Source organism: Sander lucioperca, chromosome 14 (genome assembly GCF_008315115.2).
Source record: "Sander lucioperca isolate FBNREF2018 chromosome 14, SLUC_FBN_1.2, whole genome shotgun sequence".
Lineage (NCBI taxonomy): Eukaryota > Metazoa > Chordata > Actinopteri > Perciformes > Percidae > Sander > Sander lucioperca.
In genome coordinates this window covers 17,959,884-17,975,812 of record NC_050186.1, presented here as the reverse complement: position 1 = coordinate 17,975,812, position 15,929 = coordinate 17,959,884, and the positions used below count along the sequence as shown (strand labels likewise).

Here is a 15,929-nt window from a genome sequence, read left to right as displayed (position 1 = left end):
ATGAGTAATAAAATATATATATATATATATATATATATATATATATATATATATATATATATATATATATTTATGCAGTACAGAAACATTTCTTCTGGTGGATAAACAGCCACATTATTTATTATCAGGAACCGTTTGTTCTGGTCTAATTTCTGATTGACAAAAAATAAATGAGTAAATAAATGAGAAAATTCCTTTCCATCCATTCCACAATCCTCTAGTGTTGAGATGTTATCATTCTAGGAAAATAGGGGAGATAACACTGCATAATCTCTAGTCCATGATTTACAAAAAGGATTTGAAGCGCTATCTCCACACTGATTATTGTGTTTCCTTTCCTTTGTTGCAGGGTTTTGGCAGCTTGTCTGCAGAGCACTGGTTGGGGAATGAGTATGTTTACCATTTGACCAGCCAGAGGCAGAATGCCCTCCGTGTAGAGCTGACAGATTGGGACGCACACCAGGCCTTCTCACTATATGACCGCTTCCAAATCGGCAGTGAGAAACAAAACTACAGGTAAGACTAATCGTATTGCTTCTGGTAGACAAAGATGGGGATGCTTGTTTTTTCAGGCCAAGGAACACACAGACAGCGAGATTTGTCTGTCTTCATTACAGCTCATCACAGTGGCTGGTAAATATCCTCTGGACTGGATTTTTGCAGGATTTAATAGGGGTTTGAACCCATATTTGCACCACATGGTAACGTGATACAGTCTTCAGGCTGAAATTTGAATAAATCAATGAATCTACAATTAATTAAACAAATAATTTTTAGCCACGCTAGTTGCATGGCTCTTTCGATGGCAGTGTTGGTCTGTCTGTCCACTACTTCCAGTCCAGACTGAATATTGGATAAATTTGCCATGACATATGGTACAAACATTGATGCCCCTCTCAGAATGAATTATAATAGCCTTGGTGATCTATTGAGCTTTAATCTAGTGCCATCGTTAGCCTTGATCACTGCATATCAAAAGATTGTGAAGCTTTAGCATACAGTATGTTACTTTTGAAAGGTAGCAAGTAAGGAATTATATAAGGAAATAATACTTCAATGGAAAGACAAAATGTTCAAAAGTGTTAACATTATAAACATGGCTAGTAATTGTGAGCTTTCTAGACACTTCAATAACGTCGATCCTGTTATATAAGTCTGTGGTGAAGTTTTTCCTCATCGCAAATTCCTTCCAAACCAAATCTATCACTTGTCATCGTCTCCTCATTACAAATGCTCCTTTGATTGACACTTTGTCCTTGTGTGTTGCGGGGCGAAGGTTTCTGTTTTCTTTTGAAGGGGTTAATGATAACAGGCCTCAAACTGTGGCAGATGCTTGGCTCTCTCAGATGTGGAACTACTGCAAATTCCACAGGGTTTCAAGCAATTGCTGGCTTCAGAGGAGAAGGTCTGACATCTCCAATTCTGCAGTTTTTACTGGATGGCTGGTTCTCTCTGATAAGAGGTCCCTTTAGTTGCAAAATAACTTGCGTCCAGCTTTGAATGACGAAATACGGAACGAGATTTTGTGGCTTAAAAGGCTTTACCTAAACCATTCCATTCCTTGCAGTGTTTCCCTGCAGCGGTGGGGAGTTAGGCTTGTTGCCAAATGTAATTTTCAGAATTGTCTTGCGATGACAGGGGTTTCACTTCACGAGGTTTCCGTCTTGAGGAGCCCGTACGTGGAGTGGGCTTTGTGGTTTTGACTGGAGAATTGGATTTCAATCAAGCGGAAGAGATCGTTGTTTTTTGTTTTTGTTTGAATTTATACGCAGAGTTGAGATTTGAGACAACTCCATCTCTTGTTACTGTACCTTTAGTCTTTATTTCTGGCTCTTTGGCAGGACACACACACAGACTTTAGGCTTGTGTACATGGCACACAGAAATGTGAATTGCAGGCCCATATATTTTTAGGGCTGGGTATCAAGCCTCAGTACAGTATGTACTTTACTGTATCTATCCGTTTGTAACTCTCTTTCACACGCACACATTTACATTTGCTTTTATATCCTTTCCTGTGTTTAACACATTTTTAACCTTTTGTTCTTATGAATTAGGGAAACAATAATTTTTTTTGTCTCATTGCGGCAGACAAAGGGCATCCCTGGCCATTCCAGCCTGTTTTTAATGCAGGCTCATACTGTTAGGAGTCCAATCGACACACTGATCTTTATAAATAGATTTGTTCTTGAAAAATAGTTGTGGTATGATAATCACACATTGCTCCTCTGAAACATGGGCCAAAACAAACCAGATGGCGGGGCCCAAAACAAACGCTGCCATGTTTTTTGCTTTGGCAGCTTCTTGCTTTTAAATGTCAAACAATTTCTTGCTCTAAAACATAAGAGAGATAGTTGTAAGTGATATGGCCGGCCTTTTAGTTGGTTTTGGATTATTTTATGTCATCTGTGGTGGTTTACTGGAACACAGTCTGCGTCAGCGCGTCAGACAAACATTTGTAAAGACCTCACTTGGTATCGTAAATATGCCTCTGGCTCTCTCTCTCGCACGCACGCAGGCACGCGCACACACACACACACACACACACACACACACACACACACACACACACAGCCTGTAAGAACAAACGCATATACACGAACAGACCACTTGAGACCAGGTATAATAATTAAATAGTCCAAGTCCAACAATCCATATGACTCACCATTTATGATAAACAATATTGAGCATTACCAGGAAATGTTTGTCTTGCTGCCAGCTTCTTGGTTTCATCTATGTATACAGTACTGTAAAAACAGAAATGACTTAACCTGCAGAGAGGGAGGGAAGTGTGCAATTATTCCTTTCTGAAATATAAGGTCCTAATCCTTTATAAATGAAGTCATGTACACGGAATAAATGTCATATTTATTACCAGTGCACTAAAAGTTTAGACCCGCCATTTATCTTTATTCAGTCCTCGACTTCTTGTTGGCTTTGTCCGGCATAATACAACTGTTATATCAGTACATTATTAACAATGTGATGATTTAAATAATTGAATAATAGTGGTAGTTAAGGACAGAGAATGCAATAAGGGGCACATCTCAAAAATAGAGAGATTTAGATGGTTATGATAGGTGTGTGTGCTTAATGTCCAAGGAAACCAGTTTGAGCATCAATAAACAAGTTTCCACCCAATTTAATGATACATTGGGAAAGAGCATTACTTATTTCAATACCATTAGAGAAAATAAATTAAATTAATGGAAAATTAATATATGTGTAACATTTCTGGCTTGACTATAACCATTGCCAACTTTAGGCACCTCTGGCTTCAAGACTTTGACTTTTATTCTTCAATGCAGTTTGGAGAACAGAAAAAAATATATCATCCACGTGCATCTATCATGCACAACATGCATTGGATTTGTAGAACTCAAAGAAAAATGCTCTTAGAAGTAGAGCATTAGAGCAGGAGCACATCAAGAGGCCTACATCAATGCATCAAAGTAGTGCCGATAGCAGCCAAATAAAGGAAGAAATATATACTGGCTACAACTGCACAGGGTAAGCTGACATCAGCAATGTTGTTTTAAATCTGAACGAACACATCTTGTGGACAACACTTTGAGGGGTAAATTTGGGTTGACCAGAGCTTCAAAGTTCCCACTGAACCACAACCCCATAATATTGTGAAATGAGCTCTTGAGTTTTTTCCTTCATTGTGACTGGGCTTACCATAATTGCAGAGGTTACTGTCTTTATAAACAACAGAACCCCCCCCCCCCCCATCATCAAACCTAATTTGGTGGCTGTGATACAGCATGGGTTGCAGAAAAGAAAATAACAAAAATCAAATATAATTTAATGACCTGCAAACATTGTTGTAATGATAGCCATCAGATCAACACATTCAGTTAATCACTGTCATTTATCAAAGTTTCTTTGCTGCAAAAATGGACTTTGTGCTACATATCAATATGAATAGAAGAGGGAAAATGGCAGAAAAGATACACAAAAAAGTGGCTAATTAGAGTAAATGGAATGAAAAAAAAATTAAATAGTGCTCAGTCAGAGGGAAATAATCACACAGAATAAAGAAAATTGAACACAACTAAATTATGTTAAAAGAAAAAGACAGAGCCACAAACTGAACTAACTGATGAATGGTGGTTAAGATAAATAGTTTCAGGCAGATAAACAGTGATTATTGAGAATGGTCCTGAAGTTACAGAGGAGTTTAAGTGTTTCGGTTTATACGTGGCTTTGTCATTGTTTTGTCATTGTTTTCATGATGCAATTGTTCTTATTGAACACAATCAGTAAGTATAAAACAGTATTGTCTACATAAAGATGTTTTTGTCAATCATGGATTCAAAAGACAATAATCAGGGTTTCCACTATATACATTTAGCACGGCACACCGCCGCTCCTTCAGCTGTTTATGAAAAGTCATGAAGTCGTAATTACACAACTCTGCAGAGCCGTCAGCTCTACTGAACTTAAGCGAACAGTAATCCTCTCTCTCTCTCTCTCTCTCTCTCTCTCTCTCCCCTTTGAGGGAGAGCAACTGGAAGAGTGACAGGACAGCATTACTCGCGAAGTCATGGCAACCAAATAAACAACAGCGCGAGTATAGCAGTTTCTCAGGCAGAGTGACAAACGTGAAATATGACAGCTACAGCATATTGGAAAATAGCGTTATGGGCACTGAATTTGATGAATTTACTGTTTATCAGACCCCAGATGAGACAGGAAGCTAACGTTAGCGAATGCTGCGGCTCGTCTGCCTTTGACTTCCTGCTGCAGGAGATGTTGTATTTCCCCCCGACACGCTGTAATTACTTACTGTTTAAAACATTTTCCAGGTTATAACATAGTGGGGTTGCATACTGCTCAAAACCAACATGAAAAAAACGTAGTAATGTTCACTCAGCATTTAGTTTTGTTGCTAAACTGAGTGTAAAATGAGCAGTGACGTTAAATCTGTTTCAGGTAATGGTATCCTAGGGGTACCGTCTATTTGCTGGATTTTTTGGCGGTAACGGTAGCTAACATTAGCAAATAAGCCCACTGACAGCGACGATATTGTTCATATTTTGGCATAATGTTTAGTATAGACAATAATTGTGGTCATAGCAAGTTGAAATGTGATGTGCGATATCTGTAAAGCTGAACGGACTTACAGTAGTAACATGAGGCTGAAACAGATTTTATTCTGATCCAAAAACACTTTTTGTGAGAAAGTACAGAGAAGGGACACTAACATTATATCCTGGAATGTAAGACATAAGATGCTTTTGATTTGATTTGACAATTGCAAATAAAGCAAAAAAAAAAGTACCTGCTGTTTTCATTTTAGTAACGTTAATATGGATGTTTATTCACCCCACCCCCCCCTCGTTACTGAAAGAAATTCTACCGGAAACGCTGAATAATTGTTAGAAAAAAATTAGTCTCAAGAGAGACAAAAACAAGAAAGAGACACAGTAGGTAACACATTTGAGTCATCATGTAAGATTATATGAAGGCAGATATACTGGATAGTATCTAATTAAGGCCATTAGTGAATATATAGAATTTATTTGTCAAAATATTCGTAATGTGGGATGCCATGTCAGACCCATTCTGCACCCAAGTGAACTTAAACCCTAAACAAATCTTATATATTATATATTTTCCAACATGTAACATTGTTTCTGTTTTCATGTAACAAGATGTTTCTAAAAACCCTTTGCTTAACAATGATTAAAGGTGCAGTAGGTAAGACTTATAAAACTAACTTTCTGTCATATTTGCTGAAACTGACCCTATGTTCCAGTAGAACTACATGAAGCAGGTCATTTAAAAAGAAATCTGGCTCCTCTGGTAGTGCGATTTGCAAAAATCCACTGCTCCCTGTTCAGATGCACCAATCAGGGCCGGGGGGTGTCTAACTGCGTGTCAATCACTGCTCATGCACACACATTCATTCTCCCTTGTGGGGGGAGGGACTTAGGAAACCGTTTTGGGCTTTAGCAGAAAGGGGGGAGGGACTGAGAGGTTGTCGATGATCAAATTTTTTGGCTAAGTCCTGGATCTTCACAATCCTACCTACAGCACCTTTAATGCCCAAAGCCTGACCATGTCTGTATAGCTAACTTTTTTTCTAGGATTAAAAATTTAAAGTTTCATGCAACTACTTCACAGAAGTGGAATGTGTGAGTATGTGTAATGCATCTTAAAACACTAATGCGCATGGTAAGATGTAGTAAAGTACCCTGGGCACCAGAGAAAACCATAATTTCTAAAATTGTCTGAGTTATCCATTCACAGCAGTGGAATATATGCACAGACACAAGTTGGTTAACATGGAAAAATGTTTCATATGTACCTTCAAAACCCCCCCAGCTGAAATAAAAGACTTGCATGTTTATTTTTGAACGAGCCATTACATCTTTATTCAATATCCTTCCCTGTTCGGAAGATAGCCAACTTCTTAAATCCCAGTGATTTCTCCACATGGTAATAACCCGATTTCCACTGTGGAATCAGATAGATGTCGTTTAGATGTTTTTCATGTGAGGATTTAGAAAAGAAATTGGCAGATTTGTGTTCCAAAACACGGTGACTCCTCTATTTTCCAATGCTCACACTGAGCTAATCTTAGATATCTCAAGTTATGTTTTGAACTCCATCCCTGGAAGCTTCAGGTTCCACTGTTTCCAATGATATGGACATGAAGCATTAAAGCTACAGGCTGCAACACTTGTGTAAGACAATAAATAGGGGTCAGCAGCTGAACTTGTTAAACATGACGTGAAGTTGATTGTGCACAGTAAACAGAAAATCCAAGAAATTAAGATAGGATAAAATTAAGAAAATACTGATCACACACAAAACAATCCCAACTCAAGGTCCACCTACGAGCTTTTAACCACACCACACAGTCTTCATCTGTGTAACTAAAGGTGATATGGCTGCAATCAGCTGCTGAACTCGCATACCAACAGATCCATCTTTATATAACTATTAGGGCTGTCAAACGATTACATTTTCTTAATCGCGATTGATCGTTGAATATCTATAGTTAATCACGATTAAAATTGTATATAGTATATAATATTATATTTTGCATTTCAGAACTGTTTTTAAGTACATATTAACAACGGAAAGCAATTATTACCAGTGTATCTTGATTGGGAATCAAATGAATGCAAAGAAAGTTACTTTATGAACTTGATTTTAAGATTTGTATTTGTTTCTTATATATTTAATCTAGTCACACATTTGAATCTAGAGTCAATATTAGGGTTGGGAATTGTTTGGTTTGGATACCGGTGCTAAAGCGGTACTTTTAAAACGGTACCGGTGCCTTAACGGTGCCTGAACCGATACTTTTTAAGAAAGTTAAAAAAAAGAAAGGTACTAAACAGTTGGCGACATTAAAGAACGGCTTGTTTATTGCTAAGGCCATACCGTCAAAATTAAATGTTTAATAATAATGTAATCACTATAACAATAACTTATTTCACTAGTAAATAGCTGTTGAATGACAAAAACAACCACCAGATGGGAAAAGGGCATTTAATAACAACTTTGAATGCACCACGAGGCTGTAAATTACCAGTTTAATTGAACGCAACGTCTGTGTTTTTCCGACAACAGCAGCTGCAGATTGTTACATCCCGGTGTCGGAATCCTCTACAGTGAAATACAGACAAACTTTACACCGTTTAGCGTTAGCTGTCAGCATTGTAACCGTGTTTAATCCAGCTACTAGCTAGCGGTAGGCTAACGTTAGCTGCTGTCGAGTATAGTGTTAACTAGCATTACGTGCAGCAATGTTTCTGTTGCCTGCAACGTCTGTTTCAGAGCACTAGAGAGAAGTGCAGACATATCAGTGGCACCAGAATGAGGCACCGAAATCCGCGTTGCTATTCCTGCAGCAGCAGGATGTGTTATGAGGAAGTACGGCAAAATAGTAGCCTGTTAGGCACGACGCAAAGCCGAGTGAAGTAAAAATAAATTAATAAATGGCGGCATGCGATTAATACGATTAAAACAAATTAACGCATTATGCTCGGCCCTTAATCGCATCGCGATTAACGCGTTAATGCTGACCGCCCTAATAATTATAGTAATAATAATATAATTTATACTTTATTAATCCCACAAGGGAAATTACAATGTTTTGTTTTTAGAACACACATTACACACTGGCCTGAAATACGCACACATGCTCTGTGGCAACTAAACAAACTACAACTGCGGTTGAAAGCTGTGGAAAAAGCTAGTAAGTGTGCCTTGAGTTGAAATTGTCCTCTATTTAATGGACATGAGACATAAAGAAGATGACTGTGCTATTCACTGAATGTTGACACTTTCTTCCCATACCTTAGCCACTAACTTTAATGCAGAAAACACTGCACTACAGCTAACCTATATGCATCTGTACATAATGTTTTCATCAGTGTATCTGTGTCTCAATGAAACTATTTGACACCTAATCGCAAGAGAGCAGTCATCAGGTCTCAGCCAGCCAGACACCTCTGCGGCCTTGCAGTAGGAAGCGAACCATTGGTCAGGGTGATTAACCTCTGCAATGGGCCAATCAGACTGCAGTTCAGGAGGCTAACGACTGCCAGGTGTGTAACAGCACGCGCTGGGGTGTCTCCTTCATGTATGAAGATGAAAGAAAACAAAGCAGGATAAGCTTGGCTGTGTCAGTCATAAGATGAAAAGTGGCATATGTTTAAAAAACACTTCCATTTGAGTCTCAAGAAAGATTTTGTGCACATTACAGTGATCATTCAAACCATTTCTGTATTTTATTTCTGTCGTATTCTTTAGAAAATCGCTTGAACTTTGTACAGGGTAAGATATATTCCATTAGACACATTGTTTTACGGCTTTTCCCTTAACCTCTACGAAGACATTCTTTCATAAAGTCACTGTATGACAGCAATATCCTCTGCTCAGAGTAACAGTGTGTTGTGAAATGGGAAGTGTCAGATAAAAGTGAGACTGCGAACAAGCGACATGTTAGCAGATCTGATGCCCCACGCTAATCCCAGCCTGCTCAGCTGTAACACATCTTTCCTCTGTGTGGGGAGAAGGGGACACATTTTCGGAAAGGGCCAGGTCTAAGATAGTCCTCTATGAACACTTCTCTGCTTTAAATTAAATGCATTTTTGGAAATATGAAGGCTGATTTATATATATTTGCTCAGGTTTCTAAGGTGCTTTCTAGGGTGAACAGCTCTGAGATTCTGAGCCTGATGTGGCAGGTCTAACAAAATGTATTGTGTTAAAAATATTTCAACTCAGTTTTAATTTTTATTTCATTTAAGATTTTATGTGCAATCTCAGATATTTAAAAAAAAAGGTTTTTAACAAAGGGTGAAGCTTCCATTGCTTGTAAGAACACTGTAAATGTTTTAATGATGTTTGATAACAATGATGTTTTTAACATACAGTATAATTAAATGTCATTCACCTCGTTTTACTTGGAAGTGCTCTCAGATAAACACATCATGTCACGTCATATTATTCCTCACCTGACCCTGCTACAATTTATTTCCCACGTACACAGTTTGCAGCTGTACTACTCCAGAGCACAACCCATTATGAAAACTGAAACTAAATCTGCATCAAATCTTGAAGGCAGCAGTTCACCCAAATCACAAAAAACATTTTCTCACTTACCCCTAGTGGTAATTTAGTCATGCAAATAGTTTGTTATTTATCCAAGTTTTGATGTCCCTCCATTGGAGACATTTGCAGCCACCCCTAATACAATAAGGGTGTGTGAAATTTAATTTGTGGTGCTAAACACATTTGGATAATTGCCTTCAAAAAACTTTGCAAAAAACAGCATGGTGTCTTTCCAGAAACAATGTCCCAGTTAACTTTGTCATTATGCAAGCACAACGAAATTGCAATTGTGTCAGCCACAAATGGTGCATTATATTAAGGACTAGACACATATTTACAAAGATTGAAATAAGGAACTAATGAGATAAGAGATGATGAATATCAGCGATTAAAAAGTGCAGAATATAAGCAATATGAGGTACAGTATAATACAATAAGTGTCGGATCTCGCTGGGAGCAGTAGGTGTGACGTAGGTTCTGTGTATTATCCTTGTTTACCTTGACACTGTTTCTTTAAAAACATGCTTTCGCTCTGTCAAACTCGTACTGCAATTCGTTTTTGTTTCAGGAAATATAAACTAAAATGATACTGCAACTACTGTACATATTTATTCAGTTTTTCAAGAGTATAAAATAATCTTTGGACATATTTGTGGAAACCATGCTTCAGGTGGGCATTTCCCATGGCAGCAGTTGGCTGACGTTTGATTGCCGACATTGCTAGCAGATGCTCTGATCATTACTGTGGTGCACTACTTACTGTACTGGAACACATCATGAATAGCCTATGAATGTTGCACATAGCATCGACCGTTCAACATTAAACAACTGGGATGATGACCCCTCGTGTTGTTTTCAGTAGGAAAATGGGAGCTAGCTAGCTAGGCTAGCGTCCTTCCGGAAAATGGAAGCTTATTGCATTATTCTAAGTGATTGTCCTACTAGACGTTACTTTTCGCTCATGTCATTTCAACACCTGCTGAGTGCCACTTTCAAGCTTCTGTACACAGAGGGTTGTGTTTGGGGGGACTGGCCACTGTTAGCTATCTTTCTTTTATGACACCAGTAAACTTAGTTTAAAGTTGAGTGGGGTGGTATTTGTGATTAGCAGAAGTCTCAGATTAGATGCTGTAAATGCTTTAGGAAAAAAAAAATATGCATGACAAGATACCACCAGGGGTAAATGGGAACATGTGTTTTTTGTAATTTGTGTGAACTGACCCTAATGATGACATGCACTGTTGATACTTTAATTTTCTAAATATGTCAAAAGATCACAAACAAGCTGGCGTCCACGGTGGATATTAGAAGAATTAGATGGCGTGACACCATTCTCCCTCCCCAGAGGTGTCATTGAGTAAAACCAAATGATTCCTCTCACAGCTCAATATTTAGGTTACTAATGAGCCTTGACCAATCGCATTACTAAGTTACTTCAACAAGAACAATCAGATTAGCATGCATTGCCTGTTAAGTTCCCAATATGGCTGAGCAGATGTCTGTCATTTTATTGACGTGAACTATTAGACACCATCTCTCTGTCAATCTCTATGTCTCAGTCTTTTTCTCTCTCATTCTTAGAAACAAGCCTTAGGAAAAGCATCTCTTCCTCTTGAGTTCTTGGCCTATCTTTACATTACCCCACTTATCATTTGAATGCATAATGGATCCTGACAGGAAGAACTACAGATGTCAGTTGAGTTGGGGTTTGTTGGTCTGGTAAATATGCAGCACAGCCGGTAAACACAGTCGCAGACTATTTAAAGCAGCCTGTCAAAGTGTCATGCTGAAAATCCCTCTTGATGATGTGCCTTGGCAATTCTTTAGCGCAACAGAGATCGTGAGAGCTTTGGAAAATGGAGTGTAAATGTGCAGCAAAGTCTGTTCTTTATCAGAGCGGTAGCAGACCTCATCCTTGACATTGCATGTTTTATTCCTCAGAATCAGGAATTAGCTGATAGACGTCATGCTACCCGTAAGTGAGGCAGTGTGACTTCACTCTGAACTGGAAAACATCTCCGGAGACATCTGTTTGCCTTGTAGACACCAGTTAATACTTCAGTATTTACATGCACACCCAAGTGCTTATAATATACTCACAGGCCCTTATCCAAAGTGCCATATCCAGTGGTCATTCGGTGCCACTGATTAGACACATGACTCACCCTTACATTGTAGGATTACACGTATTGGTTTAGTGGCTTAGTGAATTCCCCACTGTGACCCACAGTCACACTTTTTACTCTGCTGTACAAGTCAACCATTTACACAGCTGTCCAAATACAGAAGTCATTCACGTTAAATGACTTTCCATCCCAGGGAGTCTACCAGTCTCTTTCATTTAGGTATTCATGCTGATACCTCAGAGGTACAAGCTTCACAAAGGCTCGAGGTGCGTGGTGTTCAATATCTCCCGAAAACAAAATATTTTTATATTTGTTACTTTCTCATCGGAAAACTCAAACTGAGTGCAAGGTTCACTACACGCCCATGGTCCCCTGTTGTCAAGAAATGAACTCAGGAAATTGCTTTCACTGAGAGTGAACCATACTTAATAATAGAGACCTCATTGGCTTGGTGCTGCAGTCCTGCTCTTTGGATGTGCAATCAGCTTCTATTGGGAGAAAGTGAAACCGAGAGGGCGTGAGAGAAACAAAGACATGAAAAGAAAAGGAAAAAAGGCAAGTGTGTAATGCAGCAGTTTAAGGGAAGGCATGTGCTGGTAATGGAAGAGCTGCCAAAGGGATGAAGGAATTGTCAGATCCACATGTAGCAGTTCCCATTCACACCTCGAGTGAGTTCACAGTATGCCACGCCCTAAAGAAATCTGCTTCCAAGCTGCATATTAGTTTTCAATTTGTGTGTTGAGCGTGTGTAGAGGAATTCAGCTTGGGAGTGACGGCTTATCAGTCCCATAGATGTGCTGTTTGTTGGAATAATCCTCAGCGTGAAAAGATGGCAAGAAAGCTTAATATTATCTTGTTGATAGCTTGCTGTAGCACATGGTTAATTTATGACATACATTTTCAGAGTATAGTTTGTGACTTTTTATTGTTAGGTATATGCAGAGATTATCTTTGTGTGATGATGCACAGCAGTGACTTTTCTGGAGTAGAAGAGGAACTGGGTAGCATAAACTGAACAGACAAAGGCAATATCCCCACAAAGCAGTATCATTGTAGTGTTTTAGTCTCTTTTCTCAGAACTAAAACTTCAATAATATGGTACTAGAACAATATACAATTTTTTAGGGTATTTAATTTGCTAATTTATAGAAAGATTCTCATGAAGAAAATTAATTCCTAGCAGCGCAGTATGTGAACCAGCCTATAGATAAACCACTGTATTTGAGGGAACACATTTGGGACTAACGTAGTCTAGGTTCTGAACATGTACTTTAAATTGGGTTTGGCATAAAATATATATATATATATATATATATACTAGCAGCAAAAATAGTGTGTATGATTTCAAGAAAGAAAACTACGGTGGCCGACAGGGGCAAATGCCCTGCAACTTAAGAAAACACACGCAAATAGACAAAACACAAGCAAATTAAGAAAACAACTTCATTAATTTGACAACACATGCGCAGCATTCAGCAAACGCGCTGCAAATACCACAACACAACCAAATACATAAACGCACTGCAAAAAAAAACGATGCAAAAAGAAAAGCACGCAAACCCCGAAAAAAGAAGCGATGCAAAAAGAAAAACAACTTCATTAATTTGACAACACATGCGCAGCATTCAGCAAACGCGCTGCAAATATCACAACACAACCAAATACATAAATGCGCTGCAAATACACACAACACAACCAAATACATAAACGCGCTGCAAATACACACAACACAACCAAATACATAAACGCACTGCAAATACACACAACACAACCAAATAGATGAACGCGCTGAAAATATGAAACGATGCAAAAAGAAAAGCACACCAACCCAGAAAACAAATGCAACAAAAAAACGCAGCATCCAGATTACACAACGGAAGTTCTCCAGGCCTCTAGAGGGAGCAGCTAGTGGAACATTTTGGATTTTTTTGTTTGCTGAATGCTGCGCATGTGTTGTCAAATTAATGAAGTTGTTTTTCTTTTTACATCGCTTCTTTTTTCGGGGTTTGCGTGCTTTTCTTTTTGCATCGTTTTTTATTTGCAGTGCGTTTATGTATTTGGTTGTGTTGTGGTATTTGCAGCGCGTTTGCTGAATGCTGCACATGTGTTGTCAAATTAATTAAGTTGTTTTCTTAATTTGCTTGTGTTTTGTCTATTTGCATGTGTTTTCTTAAGTTGCAGGGCGTTTGCCCCTGTCGGCCACTGTAGAAAACCTCATGAAAAGAGGAAGAGCAGTAGGAGCTGTTTGATTAAACACAAGAAAACAAGACAGGGAGAAATATTGCATATCAGATACCAAAGACTTGAGAGTATGCCCTACCTGCCCAGCTTTGGATGGATGATAAAAACAACCTGTTAAACAGGTTGCTTATTGCTCTTTTACTGTGTATAGCTGTTAAAGGTCAGTATTTGTGGTGTAAATTAATGTACTGGCCCTGCGGATGGAAATGTGATTCCCAGACATTCCTTACACTACACTCTCTCTCTCTCTCTCTCTCTCTCTCTCTCTCTCTCTCTCTCTCTCTCTCTCTCTCTCTCTCTCTCTCTCTCTCTCTCTCTCTCTCTCGTTTTCCGTCTTATTCTTTCATATGCTCTGTCTTTCATTCTTTATTTTATCTTCTCTCCACCCTGTTAATGTTGTTCCAGGTGTTCTATATACACTCAATCACAACAAAAAAAGAAATCTCTCTCAGGAGACATTTCTTGCAGCATGTTATGTCTTCTTGCTGTCTTTATTGCTTACACTGCTCACTCCACCATACTCCTCTCCCCCGCTTCCTCCCCCTGATGTGTTTTCATGTCCTGACTCCCTCCTCTACCTCGTCCTCATGTCTTTCAGGCTGTTCCTGAAAAGCCACAGTGGGACTGCAGGCAGACAGAGCAGTCTCGTAATCCACGGAGCAGACTTCAGCACCAAGGACATGGACAATGACAACTGCATGTGCAAGTGTGCCCTCATGCTTACTGGTGGTAAGTGCAGCCAAACACTGCATTGCAATGAGGATAATCATACATTCATATACATTTAAATAATATATATATCTGGCTCTTTAGCTGCTAAATAGTCCAATAAGCTGTAAAAACCAAAGCAATGACTGAAAAAGTTCCACAAAGCTGAGGGATCTTCGAAGTAAGTTGTTACTCTCCATGGGTTGGTCACAACAAATGAGAGCTTTAACATTATATATCGTCATCTAATCCACTCTTAATATGAAGAAATATTGCTTAGAGCAATCTTAAGTAATAATTTAACCATTTGCCTTTGTTTTTCTCTTCCATATAAGTTTAGCTATCTCTGTCTAATGATCTAAGTTTCTCGTGTTTCTTTCCCCATCAGACTTCTTTCCAGCAATGTCTTCTTACTCTCAGGTCTCAGCAATTAACTTGGAGTACATTGTCATTATAACCAATAGGAATCATGGGGAAAACTATAAACAATGCCCAAGATGTAATAAACCACAGTGATCTTTCAAGCATTTATCTATGGCAACAGCGGGACAATACAGAATTGCTTTTACGAGAAAACAACAGGCATGATTTTACCATTTCACAAAGTAATAACCTCTGATTGGCTTTATGACCAACCTCACAATGTTCATTGCCCGGTCATTCGTTCAGGTCATTATGATCACAACCTGCTCTTGCAAGACATGCAATGGGCTAACATGGCCACTTATACATCTATCTGCACCTATTAGGCTATATTCTGCATCCCCTCCCAGTTGCACTGTGGATGGAAACGAGCACATTATAAAAATCCCTGGGCGCGGCACCAAGTGTCAGAGAGATTTAAAATGACTCTGCTTCTCCTGCTGTGTAAGTGGAGCCCAGTGACCCTCGCTGTCACCGCATTGGCAGCTCTATTGCTGTGGAGTCCTGACCTGTTACTAATCAAGCATTTCTAAGTGCAGATTTAAGTTCAGCATTACCTCTTAGGTCATTGTGAATGCATTGGGTTAAAGGGAACTGGCATCTGATCACTAATCAACACCCCTACTCTGCTTGATTCATAGCCTGCCTATAGCAAGCCACAAAGGAGAGGCATGACAAAATGTAGCCTGAGTCAAGGCTGGTCCGAACCCAGCACTGTGCTACAGTATGTACAGTATATCAAGAGCAGGGCTGACATCAGATGATGTAAATGTCTGGAATATACAAGAGGAAAATACTTCTCTGCTACATTTATGAGGACAACTGCAGCATGGAGGATGTAGTGTGGACACAC

At 38.9% G+C, this 15,929-nt stretch overlaps 1 protein-coding gene across 2 annotated transcripts in view; it reads left to right on the top strand.

Annotated features, from left to right (window-relative positions):
• The window catches only part of angpt1 (angiopoietin 1), a 69,663-nt gene that overhangs the window by 49,095 nt on the left and 4,639 nt on the right, over positions 1–15,929 (top strand). For both annotated transcript variants that reach the window (XM_035991488.1, XM_031295902.2), the window contains 2 exons: positions 350–516; positions 14,544–14,674. In XM_035991488.1, the coding sequence (XP_035847381.1) occupies positions 350–516; positions 14,544–14,674 (298 nt within the window). The remainder of the gene's footprint in view (positions 1–349; positions 517–14,543; positions 14,675–15,929) is intronic.